Here is a 24,892-nt window from a genome sequence, read left to right as displayed (position 1 = left end):
GGGCTATGGAGCCGACGCTGACGAACATCAGGGTCCCTTCACTAGTGGCCTTATCCAAAGACCCAACTGCTGATGCTGATCGTTTATTAAAGGACCCGTTGTGAATTTTTAATTTTTCTTTGACAATGTAATTACTCTTTTGATGATAATGAAAGTTTATCTTGTTTACTTGTCCATGTTGCATGTAATTTGCATGTTATAACACGCTAATAGTTTACACGTGCGCGAGCAATTTATATATTAAGCATGTTGCATTGTGAGCCGTAAGTTGTGTAGACTTGAATCTGTCTTTTGCTAATATTTTTCTAAATTACAACTGTCAAATCGGCGCAGCCAAATATATGGGTTATGTTCACGGTTCTCGTATGATCATGCGCGTTAGATCGTTTGTTAAAATGTTTGGCTAAGTATTTATCGATTTTCATCGTAATTATACTCGAGGCATGTCAACACTTAACCCATCACATATATTGTTGTGCACACAATATATGCTTAAGTTAAGTATCCGTGTGTGCGCATCAGGAGTCTTCTAAGTGCGCCAACACTTAGGATTGAGGTCAGGCGCGACCAACACCGTCGTTTATAGTCATGACTTGCAGATCTCGAGATCTGCGCGGGTTGGTTAGGTCAACCCAATGACGCTTAACCGTCCGGTTATAATAGACTAGCTTGTCGCCAAACAAGCTTCTGCCGCACGGGTGCCGGAGAAAACAACCCTTCAAAGGCAGGAGTGCGCTACCTAAGAGATTGTGCGCACCATTTTCAAGTTACAGAGCTACTTTACATATAATGGTACAAAGATTATGGCAGACGATAACTTGGAGACAATTAATTAAACATGCATAGATAGTGCGTATAACGCGCTTAAGGATTGTCATCATTACAAATTTAAAACGCGCTAAACATGGTGCGCTTAAAAACTTCCAAACTTCCTAACTCCAGTAATAGCTATTGCCACATGCTCTGTCCTCTCTCAACTTTTCATCCTTGTATTCTTCAAACTCGTAGTCCACGCCGGCAATTGCGTCTTCCTCGTCATTTCCAGCTCTAGAAGAGCCGGCCCCATCTTTCGTCGCCTTTGCCGCATCCTGAATACTTCGGATCTGTGAAAACCAGTCAAATGGTGTTACAAATCAACGAAAGCGCGAGTATGTGTGCTGGCGCACTCTAATATGCGTCTTATGCTTCGGATTATGTAAGATTGTGCTCATTTTAATGCGGTAAGCGAGCAGACTAGTTGCGCGTTTATTGCATTCTATCCAGCGAAGTATGCAAGCGCTGTCTTTACTGTTAGCGACCATGTGCAACCTGTGAGTTTTCAAAATGATTTATTAAACTTGTTAGCGTGTACCTGTCGGAGGCGAAAGTCATCCGCGGTAACTTTAAACCTGAGCGTAGCTTCTCCGAGCGGGGTGGGCAGCGTGATGATCCCTTGGTAGAGACAGGCGCTGATGGCGAAATGTGAGAGCGCCGGTTGCCCAAGGATAGCATCGTATTCCGATTCGGCGCGTATCACTCTGAAGTCTAAGATCGTCGTACGCGCTCTGTCCTTGCGCTCATCGTCGCGCAAGGTTAGTGCCGCCCCTAGTATCCCCTTAGACCATGTGGGGTCCCCACTTATCCCCCTGAACTGCTGTTTCACCTTCCTCAAGTTGCGCTTCATGGTGTAGTTTAGGTTCTCAAACCAATGATGGAACAAAACATTAACACAGCTGCCAGTATCGATAAGAATTTTGTCAATGTGCTGCGTGCATTCAGGCATATAACCTTCAACCACCAGAGGAGCGCATTATATTTCGAAAATGGGCTCGTGTGGGAGATGCGCTTTTAAGTTCTCGTACGGCAGCAGTGGCTCCTTCTCAACCTCCTTCTTTTCCCACGAAAGGTCGTAAATGACCTTATCCTTCTCCATTCCTTCGGCCTCCTTCTTGTACCCTCCTGACTCGTCTTTACCCGGCTTCAAATGCTTCAGGTCTCCGTGCTTGAGGCATGGAACTACCTTATCAACCAATGCTTTGCAGTGATTGGTTTCGTGCCCGAAGTCATCGTGAAAGTCACAGAACTTCGACTTGTCCCGTCGCACATACTCGGACATGCGCTTAGGCTTCTCAAACGTCTTGGAGATTGGCTCAGTCACGTAAATCTCCTTCAGGATTTTCGTGAGACTCCTGATCAAAGCTTGTTTGTTATCCCTGGTGTCATTGTCTCTGTTCCGATGGTGTTGTTGGTTGTTGTTGTTCCCTTGGTGATTCCGCTGGTGTTTCCTATCATTGTGGTGAATGTTGCTGTGGTGGCGGTAGGGGCTAGAGTCGTGTTGGCTTCTCCTAAAACCACCTGACGGGCGTCCACCCCTGGGCGAATCGTAGCCATCGCGCCGACCGTTGCCCGAGCCCTTGTAACTTGAGTACCTTGTGGTGTCTTCCTCGGCGCGCATGTGCTCGTGCGCTTCCCTTAGCGCTTCCGCCAATGTTTCTGGAGGGCGCTTCCTCAACCTTTGCCACAACATCACGTGACGTTCCCGACAGATCCCATGTATGAAACCGTACAACTTTAGTGATTCTGTACAGTTGGGAATTCTAGCTACCTCTTGACAATACCTGTCGATAAACTGCCCTAAAGACTCCCCTCTCTCGTGTTTGATGTCATGACATTCAACATGCGTCCTTCGAGTCGCGCGCATGTTGTGAAAGTTAAGCAAGAAACTCGTCCGCAGATCATCATAACAGCTTATAGCTGGTGTTGGTAGGTTGTTGAACCATTGTCGAGCCACGCCCTCTAGTAACGGCGGGAACTCCATGCATTTGGTCTCGTCAGCCCAGCGCTGATTTCGCGCTATACCTTCATACTTTTGCAAGAAGTAATTAGGGTCTGAGAATCCATCATAGTATCCTAAGGTTAGCGGTATCACAGGCAGCGCTGTAGAAACATAGTTTAGTATGTGCGCCGAGAATTTTTCTCCAGTAGGCGCTGTTTCAAATGAGGGTTTAACAGGCACTCCTGTAACAACCCAACCCGTATTAAAACCGGCCCATAAAAATTTTTCCTTTTAATACGCGTTAAATAATACTTTAGGTCCCATTACACTAATTCCAAAACATATTTGTTACCAAAGTAAGTTCAATGAACTTAAAACATACATAAATAATTTAAACTCCCTAATACAATGGTTCATTAATTAAATCGTAATCCGATTGTAATCATTATGACCCGACTAGTTACGTTTACACAAAACCGAGCATGGTGATTTGGGACTACGCTACCCAAATCCTAATCGAGTCCAAAAGCAAGATCTTCTAAAGCAACCTAGCCAAGATCTCTAATCCCCAAGCTTACCCGAGCCGCCAAGCATGCGAACCTATAAAAATATCAACAACGAGAGGGTAAGCTAACGCTTAGTAAGTGATAATATACTACATACATATATATGTATAAAATGGACATGCCACACAAAAGTCAAATACCGCATACCGAAGCATCCAAGTATAAGGCAACTACACTAAGCATACCGTACGATCTCTAAGCACAAGCTAAAGATATTAACAAAGTATAAGTTAGTTCACCAACGACGAGGTGAACAACGCAAATGAGCTACACCCAGAGGGTTAGCTACATCACAACAATACAACAATATACGTATACAATATTTAACATGCTAAACAATATCCAACAACATAATATGGTTAACCATAACGCTATGGTGCTACCGGCACGTGGTTCACACCATACGCCTTTGAGTCTCACTCTTTTATAGTGCTACCGGCACGTGGTTCACACTCGATGCTATCGGCACGTGGTTCACATCATTATATTTATAGTGCTACCGGCACGTGGTTCACACTCGATGCTACCGGTACATGGTTCACATCTTATCGCACACATGTTATGGCACTACCGGCTCGATGGTTCATGCCATAACACCCACAAATAGATACGCCATATACACGTACGTATAAATACTCCACTCACAATATTAACCCTTCGCCATTGGGGTTATATAATCCACATCACACGCCCATGTGATAACGTACACACAAAGTGTGCACCTAGCCAAAGGTGGTCAATCAAAACGCACAACCGTGCCAATTGGACCTATACACAAGTCCATCAATCCACCTATATGTGAAGTGAGCTCTATGATCGAGAACCACTTCACCCGACCCGTACCCATCCTACACATACATATGCACATAGGATATTAACACTCACCTTAAGCCTTGATGAATGCAACCAAGTAATCCGCAACACGCCAATGGAAAGTACCTATTCCATTAACACAAATACAACAACACAATTAAGGTGGATTTACAAATCGACCCAAATTGTCAACTAGTGTAAATTCGACCCAAATTGCACTTCCAAGCTCAAAGCATGCCAAAACTAACCAACAATCACTAACACAAGTGAAAATGGTCCTAATATGCCAATTAAACCCAAGCATAAGCGTTAAACACCAATCTTGCCCAATATGACACCTTAACTCTAATTTTGACCCATTTCAAAATTAGTTAACCAAAATACACCCAAAGTGGTTCCAACACTTCTAAAATCACTAATACTAGTGATTACAAGCTACATACAAGCCTTAAACATGGTTAAATCATTAACCAACCCAAAACCCACCAACATCAACAATAACTAGTTACAATTACCCATTTCACCTCCTAAATGGGTTTTACAACTAACTAGCTCAAAACCCTAAACTTGAATATCAAATTACAAAGATGAAATTCGGAGTTGAGACTTACCAATACCACCAAAATGATGCCGTTGACGAGATGAACAACTTTAACACTTGAGGTTTGACCCGAAACAACCTCCTTCTTCTCCAAATGGAGTTCTCTCTCTCTAAAACTCTCCTCTCTCTCTAGGGTTTGAAGGTGAAAGTGTTTTTGAGTGAAAATGAGGATAATATGAGCCTTGAATCAGTCTTATGGCTCTAGAACCGGCCATAAGTGAATTTACCAAAACACCCTCAAAATATTCCATTAAAATGGGTTAATAAAGTCATTACAGCGACATTTGTCGCGTTTCGCGACACCTTGTCGCGTTTCGCGACACCTTGTCGCGTTTCGCGACACCAATACGCGACACACAACACTCAAATGCGACAAAGTAGACGAAAATCACCATCAGAAGTTGTCTCGTTACAAGCATGTTTATCACGGAACGCGACGCACCAGAACGCGACAAACTGCACTCAAACTCGACAGTTTACCTGATGTACTCCAATTTCACTTTTAAAACATCCCAAAGTCAATCGTGGTCAATGCATTACATCCTAACTATTAAATAATCATTCTTGGACTTCAAATGACGCCCCGAGCATCATGTTTAGAAAAACGGGGTGTTACAACTCCCTTCATCCCCGCGTATAGGTTTTTAATCATGAGCTCAGCCTTTCCCAGATGCTCAAACTCATGCGCCATATCATCCGGTGCAGCATTCATCAAAGCATGAATCAAATTGGCTTGACTTTGGGTGCGTTGCTCGCGTGTCCTGGCCGATGATTCCGCTGGTATCCCCCTTCCTACAGACGAAGTGCCCTGCGCGAAGGTGGTTGCGCTAGACCCGGGTGTAGTCGGGGAGGCATCCCTTCTAGGTGACGATGAAGGTTGCGCGCCCTGCGAGCCAGCAGGGCTATTGGTATGGCTAGGGCTGTTGCGCTCAGATTCGGTAGTCGGATAGACGGGCACGAATCCCGTGCTCGCAGTGTTTGAGGCCGAAAGGACGATGCCGGTGCGCTAGGGGGAGGCATCTGTGCACCCCTTGGCGGCGCGTTGTCAGAAGTTCCTGCCGACCCCATGGCGGCGAGTTTAGGTCTCGTAGGTGAGGTAGCTCGTGCTTGAGCGGGCTTTGGTACTTCCTGCTTGTTGGCCATCTCAATATCTGTCACTGTATATAAAGAGGAAACAAGCGGGTTGTTAGTGGACATACAGAAAAAAGATCAAATCAAAATCTTTTAACTTGATTGTCCCACGGATGGTGCCAAATGATCAAGCATAGAATAATCGGGTCGGGTTCGGTCCATGCTGGACATCGATAAGGGGGATTTAAGGGTCAATTGAGTTTAACTCTCCGGTCTGGAGTACCGTGAATAACCCCTTGCGAGATGTTGATCTCAACAGGGGTGGTAAAACGTCTGACCCACCATCAGCGGGTAGTCCGGTCATAGATGGCTCGCGCTGTAATATAGGGTTTCTGTTCATAGAACGTTACCTGTATATCAAGAATGTCTAGTGCGATGCTATGAGTTCGGTAGCACGGGTATATTTGCGCTATGCGCTACTGTTCTTAGAATATATGTGTGTATGAAGGTGGGGAATCCAGATCCTTTGTTATGTGAACGAAGTCTTGTATTTATAGGATAACCTTTCTTGTCTTCTATTGCCACGTAATGAGGCTAAACAGATCGTGTCCTGCAAATAGTACGTTCTCAGGCGAGCTGGTCCGACAAAAGTAAAAAGTGTTCTTGTCGGCTCTGACTCTTGTCTGGCAGGTGTCCTCTGCCAGCCACAACATCGCCCGTCATGTGACCGCTACCTATGCGCGCTTACAGGGATGGCGCGATGCAATAAGCATAGCCCTTCAGGCCCCAACATCGCCCGTCATGTGGCCGCTGCTTATGCGCGCTTACAAGGATAGCGCGATGCAATAAGCATAGTCTTTCAGGCCTTGGCGCGGTCTGGTAACTCCTAGTGGCGATGCTGCTTGATACGCTATACGAGCTGATCGGGTATGCGTATCATTACTCCCTTTTTAAATGCTTTTGCAATATATATTTTTGGGACTGAGAATACATGCGCTGCTTTTATAAATGTTTTACGAAATAGACACAAGTAATCGAAACTACATTCTATGTTTGGATTATCGAATCGAATATCACCCTTTTTAGTCTGGTAATCTAAGAATTAGGGAACAGACACCCTAATTGACGCGAATCCTAAAGATAGATCTATTGGGCCTAACAAACCCCATCCGGGTTACGTATGCTTTAGTACTTCGATTTTATCATGTCCGATGAGAGTCCCGGAATGATGGGGATATTCTAGACGCATTTTGTTAATGTCGATTACCAGGTGTTCACCATATGAATGATTTTTATCTCTATGCAGTTTGTGAGAAATGCCTGATATGAGATGATGTTTATGAAAAATGAAAATAGAAATCTTATGGTCTATTATATTATTGAAAATGATTGTTTATGATAAACTAATGAACTCACCAACCTTTTGGTTAACACTTGAAAGCATGTTTATTCTCAGGTATGAAAGAAATCTTCCGCGGTGCATTTGCTCAATTTAAAGATATTACTTGGAGTCATTCATGGCTTATTTCAAAAGACGTTGCATTCGAGTCGTTGAGTTCAACAAGATTATTATTAAGTCATTTATAGTTTGGATATATTATGAAATGGTATGCATGCCTGTCAACTTTCATTGAAGTGAAAGTTTGTATTTTAAAAACGAATGCAATGTTTGTAAAATGTATCATATAGAGGTCAGAACCTTGCGATGTAATCAACTATTGTGAATCGTTTATAATCGATATGAACGGGTCGTTAAACTCGAAAACCTGTTACTGCTCGAAAACTATATTGTGTTCGAGAACTCTGCTCGAAAAAAGAGTGTGCTTGAAAACCTTTTGCTGCTCGAAAAATGTATATTGCTTGAAAACATTATACTGTTCGAAAATTGTGTGGTGCTCGAAAACCCTATCTGTTTTGTGAATATTTTATGTTAAATGTGAAGTGTGATTCAACACTTAAATATTATACTAACTTGGGATATTATGTGATGTTTTCTCAAGTGATAAACGGAAAGGTGAAGGCTCAGTGATATCAGACAACTGAGTACTTGTGCTTCTAGGTGAGTGGGATTATCTTTATGGATGTGATTATACAGTGACAAGTATAGTGATCCGTGCCATGCTTAATTAGACTGTATAATGAGTCTGTGACTAGTACAGTGACTATATGTGATTATGTCGCACCCAGTGAACGTCGAGGTGTTTTGTGCAATGTAAGAGGTCAATGCTATTTACCTTGTGTATTTAGGGTGATAGTATTAGGTCCAAGTGTTACTGATTAGTGGTGTAGTATGAATGACGAGTGTGTCACGTCTGGAAGACTATACCAGTGATTCAGTAGTGTGGACTATCGGTATATTCCAGCTTGATCAGCTATGGGTTGCTGGTCCTCTTGTGTATGCCTTTAAGTGATTAGTGACCAGTGCCTATAAGCTGTGCTTGATGCTTGTAGTGATGTCCACCTAGATATTTCCATTCACTTAACGTTATGCTAAATCCCCCACAGTGTTTTGCCCTGCAGGTGTGTATTAGCAGCTTTTGGTGAGTTTTGCCGGGCAGCTGCGGATGTTTGACACAGTGTCACTCTGATGTGTTTTGTAATAAACTATATGGTTAAACGGCTTGTAGTAATAACGTAACACCCGTGTTTTGTGTAATCATATGTTTGTGTAAATAATATATGATATGTAATTAATTAGTCTTCCGCTGTGAGTATCTTAAAAAAAATGTGTATGTAAAAAGTACGGTGTTACTAGTTGGTATCAGAGCATAGGTTTGGCAGTATGTGCACTGTGTACTTGACCTACTCCCAAACTTATGAATGTGTCGTGTCAAACATCCGAGTGGGGAATAAGTGAATGTAGAAATATGTGCCTAGGTGATTGTGCTTAGTGATAGGTGCTAACAGGATATCAACTAAGCTTTTGTGAGATGGTGTGTTTGCAGACAGGTATGGCTGACCAGACCAGAAATAACAATGCCCCTGTGACTCCCGGACCCGGAATATTTAGAGCGCCATCAGTGGAGCATAGTCCAGAACGTGACCCAGATGATTATGTTCAACAGTTAGAAGGTCAGTTACAGGAAACTCGAAAAAAAGTGAAGTAACTAGAGGCCCAAATCAGGCATTCAACTGTGGTGTCTGAAGCAAGTGATCCACCGATACCCCCAGGGTTTACTGGTACTCAGTATACATCTGGCCCGTCTGGTAGTGCTTCCTAACCGCCCCAGTTTCAACCTCAAGTTCAACCCCAAATGCCATATCAAACTTCCCAACAATACCAGTACCCTCTTTAATATCAGTATGCGACAACGAATCCATTTCAAACTCCTATGTTTCAGCAAGTAGTGAAGGAGAAGAAGAAGTGTACGTTCAAGCAGTTTATGGACTGCAAGCCCTCTGAGTATTCGGGTCATCGCGATCCGATTGTGACAATGAACTGGTTAAGGGAAGTGGAACGGGCATTGAAAGCCTGTCAATGTGAACCAGAATTGTGGGTAACTTATGACAGCCGACTGTTAAAGAATCGAGCTATGGTTTGGTGGGATACAATTATAGCTTCGTTGTCTGAAGAGCAACTCAATCAGGTCACTTGGGAACAATTTGCTGCAAAGGTCCAGGAGCAGTACTGCACTGCATTTGATATCAATAGATTGAAGCAAGAGTTCATACAAATGACGATGACTGAAGACATGACTGTCGATGAAGCGTTTGAGCAGTTTATGTACAATTTAAGGTTTGTACATCAGTGGATACCTGACGAACAGTCCAAAGTGCAACAGTTTGTAGAAATTTTGCGACCTGAGTATCGCACTATTGCAAGACTTGCTACTACTTTTTCACAAGCGCATATGATGGCAAAGATAACTGTCATACCCCCCAAATAGGGCCGGGGGTAAATATGACTTTTCCAATATCATCACACAGTTATATAAACGAGAACGACTCTAAATGAGACGTTTAATAAAATCAGTAATTTAATTGCAGCGGAAAATGAATTGTTTTACATGGTAAACCCAAATGTAATAAATGTTTAACAAAGGATAAAATGTAAATAATGTGGACTCCAATTCAACAGCAAGCAATCAACATAGGGCAGCACATAAACTATTCTTCACCTGAGATAAACATGCTTAAAACGTCAACACAAAGTTTGAGTGAACATCATAGGTTTAATAATTAATAAGTTTTAGACCACAAGATTTATTTCAAAATATCAAAATATTCAATATGCCATGAGTTATAATATCGAGCTAAACATTAACCCCTGACACTGTACGGGTGTCGGTAATCATTATTATGTACCCCCTTGACGATCGGTCAATGAGTAGAGACGTCACTCTCAATAGGCCTACTCACAATAATTAAACTTGCAACATTACAATTCCAGCAATTAACGATATTATGGCGGGGATTTTGCATGCAAGAATACAAGTTAACAATAATCTCATGAAGTTGCATATAAAAAAGTTTAGGCACTTGTGTCTAAATTGTAAATCATTTAAAGCAAGCATGTGTCTCACCCCAAGATTTATAAAATACATTAAAATATGTATAAAAAAAGGGGCTATGAGTTCACCTTAGTAGCACAGAAGAGTTATTCCACAAGAGAAATGGATTGAACAGAAGAACGTGATCGGAATCTCAACCTAGAGATAGAATGCATGATCAGATATTGCCTAAAAGACTTAAGTATAATAATTATACTAATAACGATGGTTTTCTAAAATAATTTCCATTTTCGGAAAGCTATTATTTATGGAAAGTTTCCACTTATAGTAACTTTCTAATTATAGAAAGTTCGGGTTATAATCTATAACAAGACTTTATACACATTTACCCAAATCTCGTTGCTATCATACAAGTCACTCTGATGGTCAGTTGTTACCGGGCGCCCATGATTCTTGACCAGAATCTATGTCATGGCATTCGAAATCAACAAGCGGTTCCCATTAGGCAACAAGGACCACCCTAGGCCATATGTAGCGGTGAGTTTTGTATATAGTGCACGTTATCTTGATTATAACGTTCACATATTATAGGTGTATAATCTTTTATTATATAGTTAAGTTATTCATATATATATAGTTACCATTTGTATTATATAACTATTAATAGTTTAATAATTATATATGTATTATTATTCAAGCTAATATTACTTACTTATGACATGGATTAATTAATATTTATAATATAATAATCATTATCTCATACAATATATATAACATAAATGTGTTATATTATTTGTTACTTAATTTACAAGATACTTATTAACATAGTACTTAATTAATTCAATATTATCTATAAATACCTAAATAATTACTTAAATACCTAATAATCATATACATAATTTTTATAGTCTTAGTTAATTATAAAAATCAGTATAAAACTTTAAGAAAGTAATTTTATTACAATTTTGTATTTATATTTGTTTCCATTCTTAAATTAATCACAAAACAAGTTTAATTCTACATAAAATACCAAATAAATATAAATAATTATTTTTAAAATTTTTGTAAGTTTCTTACAGTTAATAAACCTGTAGAAAAATATTAAATAAAATATTTATTTATTTTTATAATTATTTCCTTATTTACCCTCTATTTACATAATAAAAGAGTTTAATTATACAATAATTATTAAATCGACCCATAAATTAATTTTTATAATTTTCCCATATCCAAAAAATGTTTAAGAACTCATAAAAAATATTTATTTATTTTTATTTACTGTATATATTTTTATTACGAATTTCCCCTTGTTTCCATAATTAAATAATACATAATTTAAGTTTAATTCTTATAAATTATTTTATGACCTAAATAATTAACTTAAATATCATAATTTACTGGAAAATATTTATATAGTTTAAATAGCCTTTTCTTTTTGCTTTGATCCTTGAGGAGCTTTCTCGAGGGATACAAGAGTGCATCCCTTGGTGCTTGATTTTTGTCGATGATATTGTGCTTGTTTCAGAATCCAAGGAGGAGCTTAATAGAAGATTAGAGTAATGGAGGGTGGCCTTATAAAGTAATGGTCTACAAATTAGTAGACAAAAGACGGAATATCTTAGATGTGTTTTCGATAGGAACGACGATGTACAAGATGATGGAGTGAACATCTGCATTGGAGACCAGATCTTACATCCACAAACTTCGTTTAGATACCTAGGCTCGGTGCTCCACAAATCGGGGAGGATTAACGAAGACGTTTCGTACCGTATTAAGGTAGGGTGGCTGAAGTGGAGAGCAGCGACAGGGGTTTTATGCGACAAGAAGATCCCCCTTAAGTTGAAAGGGAAATTATTCAAGGTGGCAATTAGACCGGTCATGTTATATGGATCAGAGTGTTGGCCCATGACGAAGGCGCAAGAGAGAAGAATGAAGGTGGCAGAGATGAGGATGCTTAGGTGGGCTTGCGGTAAAACCAGGTTAGATATGATTCCAAATAGTGTTTTCAGGGAGAACCTGGAAGTTAGAAGCATCTCAGATAAGCTAAGAGAAGGACGGCTTCGTTGGTTTGGGCATGTGAGGAGGCGACCTATTACTGCCCCTGTTAGGAGAGTCGAGGCACTTACGGTCGACGGTGTAAGGAGAAGGGGTAGACCTACTCGTAGATGGGAGGATAGAATAAAGCTGGACTTGAAGGAGCTTTTGTTGACCGAGGACATGACTTCTGATAGGATTGCGTGGAGGACTAGAATTAGAATAGACGAGTAGATTTTTGGTGTCTGTGTTTGCTTTTGGTTTCTTTTGTTTTTGTTTGTTTGCTTGCGTTGGTATGGTTGTTGGCATGGGTGCTTTTTTTTTTTGGTAGGTTTGTGTAGGTTTTTAGGTCTGTGTTTGACTTGAGTTGTTTTATGCTGGTTTGTATGTATATGTTGTTAGTTCTTTCTATGCCCTGCTCTGTTCCTATGGTATGTTTGTTTTGGATTTAGGTATCTGTGTTTTGTTTGTATGTATGTATGGTTAAGTATGTTTTGTTTTTATGTACGTATGTGTGTGTAGGTTTGTTAGTTTGTAGGTATGTATGTTCGTAGGTATGTCCTTTGTTGGTTTGTTTTCGTATGTTTAGGTACGTTTTTATGTATGTATTTTTGTTTGTATGTTTTTTCGTAGGTATGTCCCTTGTTGGTATGTTGTTATGTATGTATGCTTATTGGGTTATATGTCATGTATGTATGTCATATTTGTATGGTTGCTTGTTTGTTCGTTTGTGAGTTTTCATGTTCTTTGACATTTTAGCTATCCTATGCCTTGCGCCCCGCACTACACTCTAAGGTACGTTTTTATTTCCTTTCTATTTTTTTTTCAATGTACGTTGTTTTTTTATATATATGCATCTGGCTCTATTAAGTGATTTATCAGCAAGCGTCAATTTATTGGCGACTTAACTTATCTTTAGAGCCTAGATTGAATACCAGCCATTATTTAAAACCCATGAAAATTTGATCCTACCATTTTCATGGCGTCTTTTTTTTTTTTACCTATTGGCCGGAGGTCCTCTTAGAAGCAATCTCTCAATTGATCCTACCATTTTCTTTCTATTTTATAAATTTACATTTGTTACCCATTACTTAATCATTTTATATATATTCTCATATTTATAATTTATTTACACTAATATAGAGTATATACTTTTTAATAAGTAATATATACACTTAATAATAATAATAATAATATTAATATTAATAATGATAATAATAATAATAATAATAATAATAATAATAATAATAATATTATTATTAGGGTTAGGGTTACATTAAATAATTAGGGTTTACACTAAATGATTAGGTTTAGAGTTTAGTTCATTAATGACGAGTATTAATTACTTCATTTATTACGTCCGGATAACAACCCTAATAAAATGTATAAAACGACAATGAAACCCTAGGGTATTATAGTCATTACATGGTGGAAAAATGAGGGTTGTTATAGTACCTCCCCGTTAATTTAAACTTCATCCCGAAGTTTTAGGAAAACTTCTCTGATGTATCAGCAATTGGAAAAAGATAAGAATATTTCCGCTTCATCTGGTCTTCAAGTTCCCAGGTATACTCGGGGCCTCTTCGTGAATTCCAATGGATCTTAACAATAGGAATAGGGCTTTGTTTCAAGCTTTCAACCTCACGATCCATAACCTCTATTCTTCAACAAAATGCATTTTATCATCATTGCGGATATCATCCAAAGGAATAATGAGTGTGTCATCAGCAAGACACTTTTTAAGATTCGAGACATGAAATACATCATGCACATTACTAAGCTCAGTGGTTAATTCTAATCGATATGCCACAGAACCAATTCTTTCAATAATCTTGAAAGGTCCAACATAACGTGGACTTAATTTGCTTCGTTTACCAAAACGAACGATGCCCTTCCAAGGGGATACCTTCAACGTGACTTTATCACCAACTTGAAATTCAAAATATTTTCGACATTTATCAGCATAGCTCTTTTGTCGGCTACGGGCAGTCTCTAACCGTTTCTTAATCTGAACGATCTTTTCAATAGTTTCATGAATGATTTCAGGACCAGTTAACTGTCTATCCTCTAATTTATCCCAACACAATGGAGATCTACATTTTCGTCCGTATAAGGCTTCAAAAGGTGCAGCCTTAATACTCGAGTGATAGCTGTTGTTATATGAAAATTCAGCTAAAGGAAAGTGTATATCCCAACCTTTGCCGAAATCGATAGCACAAGCACGAAGCATAGCTTCCAACATCTGAATAGTTCGCTCACTTTGTCCATCAGTTTGCGGATGATAAGTTGTACTCATGTCGAGTTGAGTTCCAAGGGCAGTTTGTAAAGTTTTCCAGAATCTAGAGACAAATCGACTGTCGCGATCAGAAATGATTGAGATAGGAACTCCATGACGTGAGACAATCTCTTTGATATAGAGTTGTCAAAGTTTCTCCATCTTTTCAGTTTCCTTGATCGGTAAGAAATGTGCAGATTTCGTAAGACGATCAACTATGACCCAAATAGTATCATTGCCGTTTGAAGTCTTAGGCAACTTAGTAACGAAGTCCATAGTGATACATTCCCACTTCCACTACGGAATATCCGGCTGTTGAAGTAAACCAGACGGATTTTGATGCTCGGCCTTAACTTTCAAACAAGTAAGGCACTTGCTCACATAATCAGCAATGTCAGACTTTAGATTAGGCCACCAATAGAATTCTTTCACATCGTGATACATTTTACTGGAGCATGGGTGAATAGAATATCTAGTCTTATGCGCTTCATCCAAGACTAGTTCTCGAAGATTTCCAAAAATTGGGACCCAGATTCGGTTATTGAAATACCTTGTTCCGTTTCCCTTGAGATCGAGTTGCTTTTCAAGACCCTTCAGTCCCTTATTGAAATGCCTTAAGTTGTGCTTCTCTAATTTGAGATGTAAGATTCGTACGAATACGTATATTTAAAGCTCGGACTCGAATCGGTTTGACACGATCCTTTTTACTAAGGGCATCGGCTACTACATTCGCCTTGCCAGGATGGTATCGAAGTTCACATTCGTAATCATTTAATAACTCGATCCAACACCTTTGCCTCATGTTTAATTGCTTCTGGTCAAAGATATGTTGAAGACTTTTATGATCGGTATACACCGTGATTCTAACCCCATAGAGGTAATGTCTCCACATCTTTAGTGCAAATACCACGGCTCCTAATTCCAGGTCATGTGTGGTATAGTTCTTCTCATGTTTCTTCGCCTGTCTAGATGCATAGGCAATAACCTTTTCACGTTGCATCAAAACACATCTGAAACCTTGATTCGAAGCATCACAATATACTGCAAAATAGTCGGTACCTTCAGGTAATGACAGAATCGGGGCTGTGGTCAATTTATCCTTCAGAATCTTAAAAGTAGATTCCTGTTCTTCGGACCACTCAAACTTCTTCCCCTTATGAGTTAGCTTGGTAAGAGGTTTGGCTAGAATAGAAAAATCCTTGATTAACCTTCGATAATAACCAGCAAGTCCCAAAAATTGGCGAATATGCTTCGCATTCTTAGGCACTTCCCAGTTCTGAATAGTGGTGATTTTCGCTGGATCAACATGTATTCCTTCACTATCAACTACATGTCCGAGAAATTGAACTGTTCGTAGCCAAAATTCACACTTGGAGAACTTAGCGTACAGTTGTTCCTTCTTTAAGAGCTCTAGAATCAATCGCAAATGTTGCTCATGCTCTTTCTCGCTCTTGGAGTAGATTAGAATGTCATCGATAAAGACGATCACTAACTTGTCAAGATAAGGCTTGCATACACAGTTCATAAGATCCATGAATATAGCAGGAGCATTGGTTAAACCAAAAGGCATGAAAAGAAACTCATAATGTCTGTAACGTGTTCGGAAAGCAATCTTAGAAATGTCGGTTTCCTTGACTCTCAACTGATGGTAACCGGACCTAAGATCAATCTTCGAATAGATGCTTGATCCTGGCAGTTGGTCAAACAGGTCATCAATACGCGGGAGAGGATAACGATTCTTGATGGTTAGCTTGTTGAGTTCACGGTAATCAATACACATCGTCAACGTACCATCTTTCTTCTTGACAAATAGAACGGGTGCTCCCCACGGAGACGAGCTAGGATGAATGAAACCTTTCTCTAAAATTTCTTGGAGTTGGTTAGATAATTCCTTCATCTCTGGTGAAGCAAAGCGGTATGGTGCCTTTGCAATAGGTGCAGCACCGGGGTCAACTCAATCTGAAACTCAACTTGTCGTTGGGGAGGGAGACCAGGGAGTTCTTCAGGAAATACTTCAGGAAAGTCTCTAACGACCGGCACATCTTCAATACATTTTTCTTTCGATTCAACTTCCTTAACGTGAGCCAAAATGGCTTGGTATCCCTTCATGAGATACTTGCGGGTCTTGATGCAAGAGATGATGTTGAGTTTGGAACCACTCATTTCCCCTTGAACAAATAAGGTTTCCCCATTTTCGAGAGGTATGTTAATGGTTTTCTCATAGCACATGATTGTAGCTCTTAATGGCCGTAACCAATCCATCCCTACGACTACATCAAAGCTCCCTAATTCAACTGGCAATAGGACGATCTTAAAGTGTTTTTCGGCTAAAACCAAATCACAGTTTTTATACACATTGTCTACTTTCATAACCTTACCATTTGCTACTTTTACAAGAGGCTTAATTTCTAAGGCTTGTGGTTTTTCAGTGAATAAGGCACAAAACTCAGTAGACACATAACTTCTATCCGCACCAGAATTGAATAAAACAGTAGCATAGAAGTTGTTAACAAGAAACGTAGCCGTTATCACTTCATCATCATTACGGGCTTCTTCAGCAGTCATCACAAACGCTCGACTTTTAGCATTAGAATTTCCCGTGTTGCCCTTTTTCTTCGGACACTGGTTGCGGAAATACCCCTTTTCACCACAGTCATAGCATGTAGGAACGATTGCGTTGGCTTTGGTTGCAGGTGTATCCGTTGGAGGAACTGCAACTCTATAGTTCTTGGCTATATGGTCAATCTTCTTACACTTGGTGCACTCAGCCTTGCACCACCCAGAATGGTGTTTCTCACAACGCTTACAGAAAGGTTGTTTTCCTGAGTAACCTCCTTTGGAATTCTCGGCAACTTTCTTATGGCTCGATCCCTGAGCAGGTTCAAACTTCCTTTTGCCTTCATTTGTCTTAGACTCAGCTTGCTTATTTGCAGCGGGTTTTCTCCTCTTAGCCATCGTGAGGTTTTGAGCCATCAGTATCACCGCATCTAAAATTTCCTTACTAGCAGCAATGACATTTCCCTGAATCTCTTCAGGAAAGCCTTCTATGTACCTTTCTATCTTTTTCTGCTCAGTTGGTACCATCTCTGGGCATAAAGTAACCAACTCTATAAACCTGTTGGTATAAGCTTCGATGTCGGTTCCTTTCACCTTCAATTCCCAGAACTCAACTTCCAACTTTTGAATTTGGTTTCGCGGATAGAATTTTTCTGTCATCATTCGCTTCAAAACTGGCCATGGAATAGCGTTTGCAGCATCTAGCCCACAGTTTGGGCATAGCCGTTCCACCATGTTAGAGTTAGGTGTGACGACCCGGAAATTTCCGACCAAATTTAAACTTAATCGTTATATGAATTCGACAAGATAAGCAAAGCTGTTAGGTTGAGTCTCAAATTTTTTGAACTGTTTCATATATTCGATTGACCTTCGACCATTCCCGACGATTTACGAACAATTAATTGTAAATTGATATGCGTGTGTGTGTGTATATATATATATATATATATATATATATATATATATATATATATATATATATATGGTAATTGGATATATATAATTTGAAATATTATATATTGAAATAATTGTAGTTAATTATGTAAAACAGTAATTATATATATATAATTAAAAATATATCTATATATATAAAGAATGTATAGAGAATATATACTTGGTTTCGAATTCATTTAGTAAACGATGGTAGCACTAATTGTCATTCGTTTGATATTAAACAAATAAAATACGAGTTTGTGAGTGTACTAAAATAAATATTAGACGAACCTTTGTGATCACGATTTCTCTCATTTAATGACTAAAATGGTATTTAATATAGAAATATAGAATATTTATCTGAGTACTTTTATCCGCCACTGATTTTCAACGGACCACGATATAATATCCTAAATTTTAAGTCCATTGATGGCTTTACTACACATGATATTTTGATTCACATTTGATTATTATATTATTATTATTAATATTATTATATTATATTCTATTATCAATCTCAATCTATAAACTAAATGTTGATTGAAGGATATTAATGTTACTGTACTTGATTGTACCTGTTACTACTTTTTGTTTTGTTTGATTACCTCCATTATCTATCTAATTCATATAATAATTACATACATATTCGATGCACTGAATGGAACATATAATACTATTTGTGTTTACTGTGCATAATTTGAAAAGTTTTCTTAACACACAACTGCTACACTATTCTAGATTGACACTGTTTTTGTTTTGCATTTTACATCTTACAGAAGTATTATTATATATATACTTTATATATGCATATATATGATTATGCATGCATCTTAAACCCACACCATATCCACTCAACAAAACTCATTCCTTCTATGTCCGGTTAAACCACACGAGAATACCACAACCTCCATCGGCTGCCATATCTACGCCACTACCTACGTAAACCATCACCTTTGTTTCCGTTTCTATACTTTGAAATCCACCATCACAAATCACCACACCGTCACCACTCTTAATCACCACATCAACACCATGATCATCGACAGCCCACTTCAGCACCATTAAATAGCGTAATATCATTTATGTGTGAATCATAAGTCAACCACTAAGAACCACCTCTCTCCCTCTCATCTCTCTCTCTCTCTCTCTCTCTCTCTCTCCTATTTCAGTTTCGTTGAAACCACAAACAACTGCCATGGTTTGCTGTTAACATACTTCTATTCCCATTTTCTATTAAGCATAGACCAAACCAAAACGCACCATCGGGTGCTTCTGTATAGGAGTCGAAGGAGTTGCTGCATACCTTCTGTTTTTTTCCTTGTTTTGCTCATGTTTCGAACCACCACAGCCATTACCACTTCCGGTTTAATCACAACCCACCTCAATCCTTGCTACACCTGCGTATGCTTTTCTTTATTTTCTTTTAAACATGCCATTTAAAAATTAACCACACAAAGTTACAACCCATCAAAACTATCATTATCCTCATCATCAAACGCTTGAATTGCTACTATCCTTTCATGTGTTGATCGAATCAAAACACAGACCCAAACATCACTCCTTAAACCCATAAGCACTACAACAACCCTCACTACAAATGCTTCTATCGCTACTGTTTATCATATTTTTTTTCTAGAACATCACACGTTACCATATTAAATCACCAATCCAACACCAAACTGCTTGAACAATATTATTTCTGTATCTTCTTTTCTGCAGCAACATGCTGCTATTCTTTCTGATTTATGATCAATCGAAGCTATATAACTCTAGTTGTAGTTATCTTTATCACGAAAAATTAATCTCAATCCTCAATATTAGTTTCCTTTCTTTTCTTCTTTCTTTCTCTTTCGTTCCTACTATCTCTATTGCAGTACATACCCACTATCTAATAAATTAAACAAATGATGATGAAAGTAAAGTGATGATGGGGGATGTATATATTATAAATAATATAAAGTGATGATTAAGAATTATAAGTGAGTGGGGAGAGGGGTTACGATAGAGACAGTTTTGTATTCTAAATCGTTCAACCAATGCCTTCAAATTAAATTAAACACACACCCCACCTGTTGCCGTTTGGTTGTAGAATAACGAAACCAGATACCAAAATTGGGCCATTAGTTCTACTTGGGCTTGTGAGGCATTGGATCGTGTAATTGGTTATAAGGTTGGGTCGTGTAATTCAGTTTTTAGGTTGGGCCGTAAGTGTTTGGATAACATGGCTGCTACTTCTATTTTTTTTCTTGTACACAATCGATATTCATAATTTAATTAAGAGGATGAATTGTGAATATGATAATAGGGATAGTTTTATGATATGACTATGATTATGATTGTGATTATAATTAAGATGATAAAGATGATGGATATTAAGAAGATTAGAATGATGATTAAAATAAGAATGATGATGATGATGATGTTGTATGATGCGTGATAATGATGAATAAGAATAAAGATAACACGATGATGATATATGATAATGAAAAATCATACATGAAATAATAAATTTTATGATGATGATGATAGATAAGATGATGGTTATAGGATTTAGTTTATGATTTAAATCATAAAAATTGGCACAGATCGATGGTTTGTAGTGTTGGGAGTTGAACGAGAGGTCTGGGGTTCGAAACTGGGCGACAATATTTTTATATTTTTTTAAAATAGAAGCTATCTTAAAAACTCATGCTTGTTGGGCTGTTATCTTCTAGATGGGCCAGTAAAAACAATTTGCTGTTGGGCCGAGATAATCCAATTTTATGTTGGGCCGATGTAATTGGACTAGGGTATAGATACATGGCGATGATATGGGTTAGAAGTTTATAATTCGGTATTAAAACAGAAAATCTGAATCCGACGGATGGTTAGAGGAAGTGTTAGGTTAGCGGGATGGCGCGGGTTCAAACCCGGACTTGGGCATTTTTTTAAGGGTCACTTCTTTAAGGTAGTTTACTTATTACTCATTATTATTATTATTATTATTATTATTATTATTATTATTATTATTATTATTATTATTATTATTATTATTATTATGATTACCATTTTTATTATTATTATTATTATTATTATTATTATTATTATTATTATTATTATTATTATTATTATTATTATTATTATTACTAGTATTAAGTATGATTAGTATCATCTTATAATTTTTAGTAATATTAGTATTATCATTATTATTACTATCATTAGTATTAACATTAAATATTAGTAGTATTATTATTATCATCATCATTACTAAAAGTATCATTATTTCTAAATCTATCATTTTTATTAAAAGTTGTATTATTTTATCATTATTGTTATTAGTATTATTAATATATTAAATAAATATTTTATATATAAAAATATATTTAAGACATAAGACATAATTATATTAATATTTTTGTGATAAATATTAATCATCTATTTAAAGTATATAAAAAAATATATATATATACAAATTAACTACATAAGATATATAAATTAAGAATAAATTTGTTTGATTACAATTATATGTGTTAATATATATAACTGATATAGGTTCGTGAATCGGAGGCCAAACCTGCATTGTTCAGTTCCGTCGTATGCATATTTTTACTACAACATATCATATTGTGAGTTTCATTACTCCCTTTTTAAATGCTTTTGCAATATATATTTTTGGGACTGAGAATACATGCGCTTTTATAAATGTTTTACGAAATAGACATAAGTAATCGAAACTACATTATATGGTTGAATGGATCGAAGCCGAATATGCCCCTTTTAGCCTGGTAATCTATGAATTAGGGAACCGAGCCCCTAATTGACGCGAATCCTAAAGATAGATCTATTGGGCCTAACAAACCCTAACCGTTGTTGCAAATGCTTTAGTACTTCGAAATTTATCATGTTCGAAGGGAGTCCTGGAATGATGAGGATATTCTATATGCATCTTGTAAATGTCGATTATCAGGTGTTCAATCCATATGAATAATTTTTGTCTCTATGTATGGGACGTATATTTATAAGAAATGGAAATGAAATCTTGTGGTCTATTATATTATTGGAAATGATTGTTTATGATAAACTAATGAACTCACCAACCTTTTGGTTGACACTTTAAAGCATGTTTATTCTCAGGTATGAAAGAAATCTTCCGCTGTGCATTTGCTCATTTTAGAGATATTACTTGGAGTCATTCATGACATATTTCAAAAGACGTTGCATTCAAGTCATTGAGTTCATCAAGATTATTATTAAGTCAATTATAGTTGGATATATTATGAAATGGTATGCATGCCGTCAACTTTTGATATGAAGAAAGTTTGTCTTTTAAAAACGAATGCAATGTTTGTAAAATGTATCATATAGAGGTCAAGTACCTCGCGATGTAACCAAATGTAATGTATTCGTCCAGATGGATTAGGATAAGTCATTTCAGGTGGTATCAGAGCGGTGGTCTTAGCGAATCAGGTCTTGCATTAGTGTGTCTAACTGATAGTTGTTTAGATGCATTAGTGGGTCTGGACTTTGACCGTGTCTGTATGTCAAACGTTTTGCTTATCATTTAGTGTCGAAAATTATTTGCTTATCATCCTTAAAGTCTAGACATGTCTTACTGCCTCTATTGCATAGACAGTGTATAGATAAATTCATATCTTAGCGTATCTGTTATTGTTACCTTTGCCTGACAGCTTCCGTAGATTCCTCCGTAAGTTATGGGATTTTAGTATTATATATGCATATGTAAATTATGTATTGCAGGGTACTAATCTACATCCTATAATCTATTTCTTATCGAAAATCCTTCATCTGGTCGTACGAGATGAATCTCTCAACCAGTTCGAATTCCTCGAATTCTGACAGCTATTCCGATACGGAGTTTCACCTAAGCTCCGAAAGCAGTGTCACCAGAATGAATCAACCAATTCATTTGATGGGTTCATAGCCTACTTAATCATTGGAGACAAAAAGAAGGTGATCCTTTCCATCAACCAAATTCACCTCTTGGCGAAGAACCTGAAGCACTTACCGGTGAACCAGCCCGAAATACCATTTTCACCCTCATTTCCTGAATATCTCATCATGATTACATACTATCTCAGATTCTAAACCTTATTCATTCGCTTGTTCTTACCGACAATCATCCCGGAGTAATCGAAGAAGTCAACGAGCTTCGCGCCTGAGTAATGATTTTTGGAGAATATGGTGCAAAATTTACCAGCTTCAACAACATCAACGGCATTAACAGTACCATCAGTAACAGCACCAGTACCATCAACAATCTATGCCTCAACATCTCGTTCTGTACCTCGAGTATAATCATCGTTCTACGTATCGTTCTACATCAATTATCTTCGTTCTTCATGGCGATTTTGTAATCTCTAATGTTATAGAGATTATGTATTCTAGTTTTGACGGTAAACCAAATGAGTTTAATACTGTATTAACTCATTAAATCCATGATTACATCTGAAGAAAATATATATGTAAGTATATTTTCACAAAGATTGTAATTAAAAATTCTTTCGTACAAACTGTTAATGGTGAAAATATTTTAACGGGTAGGTAATACCCGAGGAATATTTAGATTTCACATTAATAAGTTACACTGTACATTCTTCGAATCTGATTCAACAGTCATTTACTATCCCACTTACATCCACAGATATATGTATCCGTTCACCGCAGAATAATCATTTTCATTCAATTTCATATTTGGATTTTGACCTATCAGAATCCAACAAATGGCATAATGAAGAAAACATTGGACAAAATAAAATTTGTTAGAAACAAACAAATTAACTATGAGAAATTTTGTTAAGAATCCTCGCTAACAAAATCCTAGCTAACTGTTCCTAGCTAACTGCTAATTCCTTATTACATTTTAATTATCGCAATTTATTTATCGCAATTTAATTCTCGTAATTTTATTTATTGTCATTTAATTTCTGTTATTTATTTTATGTACTTTATTTATCGTCATTTAAATACTGTTAATTACGCATTTTAAATATCGGGACACGTATACAAGGTTTTTGACATACATATTGACGCATCTATATATATTATTTGGAATAACCATAGACACTCTATATGCAGTAATGGTCGAGTTAGCTATACAGGGTTGAGGTTGATTCTAAAGTAATATATATACTTTGAGTTGTGATCGAGTCTGAGACATGTATACAATGGGTCACGATACGTATTAATTAATTCGAATATTATATATATGAATTATTGAATTAGTAATTGTGGACTACTAACTGTGGACTACCAACATTGGACAATTAAAATGAATTAAAATATTGATTATAACATATGAAACAAAATATTTCTTCAAGTTTGCCACTTGATTTCATCTTAAACCTCATTTGTATCTTGACGATTACTATCTGCGTACAAATCTTTCATGATTCCTGAAAACACCTCAATCAAGAGGATGAACCAACCGCACTTCATCTACAGAAGAAAAGATTGATGCATATAGTTATGCACCTGAAAACACTCGGAACATGAGTAAACGTTTAACACATATTTGTGCTAGCTCCTTTGGCGTTGTTATTCCCGAAAATCACTTTACAATACCTTTCCAAATTAGCCAATTTTGTCACAGCTCCAGCAAATCAACTTTAAGTTTTCATTTCGAATTAGCCTTATTATAACCTCGATATATAAGTTTGCATTTCGTCGTTGTTACCGGAGAACCGTTCATATTCCACCACATTAGCATTAAACTTACCAGCAACTTCATTACTCATTGGCTTAAGTCTCTTCGAAAAACCATTATATTTGTTCATTAAAACCCTTTCATATACTCATCCGCATCTTGTAACAAGAATTGCTCTACCAATTATTGGGAAA

At 37.4% G+C, this 24,892-nt stretch overlaps 2 protein-coding genes across 2 annotated transcripts; one reads left to right on the top strand and one right to left on the bottom strand.

Annotated features, from left to right (window-relative positions):
• Positions 1–1,789: 1,789 nt before the first annotated feature.
• Positions 1,790–2,797, bottom strand: LOC139848565 (uncharacterized). The gene has a single exon (XM_071838290.1). The coding sequence runs from the start codon at positions 2,795–2,797 to the stop codon at positions 1,790–1,792; it is 1,008 nt and encodes a 335-aa protein (XP_071694391.1).
• A 9,019-nt stretch (positions 2,798–11,816) lies between these two features.
• Positions 11,817–12,822, top strand: LOC139848564 (uncharacterized). The gene is made up of 4 exons (XM_071838289.1): positions 11,817–11,836; positions 11,895–12,393; positions 12,633–12,722; positions 12,814–12,822. The coding sequence occupies exons 1-4, from the start codon at positions 11,817–11,819 to the stop codon at positions 12,820–12,822; spliced, it is 618 nt and encodes a 205-aa protein (XP_071694390.1).
• Positions 12,823–24,892: the final 12,070 nt, after the last annotated feature.

This window comes from Rutidosis leptorrhynchoides, chromosome 5 (assembly GCF_046630445.1).
Source record: "Rutidosis leptorrhynchoides isolate AG116_Rl617_1_P2 chromosome 5, CSIRO_AGI_Rlap_v1, whole genome shotgun sequence".
NCBI classification, from domain to species: domain Eukaryota; kingdom Viridiplantae; phylum Streptophyta; class Magnoliopsida; order Asterales; family Asteraceae; genus Rutidosis; species Rutidosis leptorrhynchoides.
The sequence above is the reverse complement of the archived record's forward strand: the minus strand, read 5'-3'. Positions and strand labels throughout refer to the sequence as shown.

Coding starts and splice junctions, on each gene's coding strand:
- LOC139848565 (XM_071838290.1), bottom strand. CDS start 2,797: ATGGAGTTCCCGCCGTTACTAGAGGGCGTGGCTCGACAATGGTTCAAC.
- LOC139848564 (XM_071838289.1), top strand. CDS start 11,817: ATGGAGGGTGGCCTTATAAA. Junction 11,837..11,894: donor ATGGAGGGTGGCCTTATAAA/GTAATGGTCTAC, acceptor TGTTTTCGATAG/GAACGACGATGTACAAGATG. Junction 12,394..12,632: donor AGGCACTTACGGTCGACGGT/GTAAGGAGAAGG, acceptor AGGTTTGTGTAG/GTTTTTAGGTCTGTGTTTGA.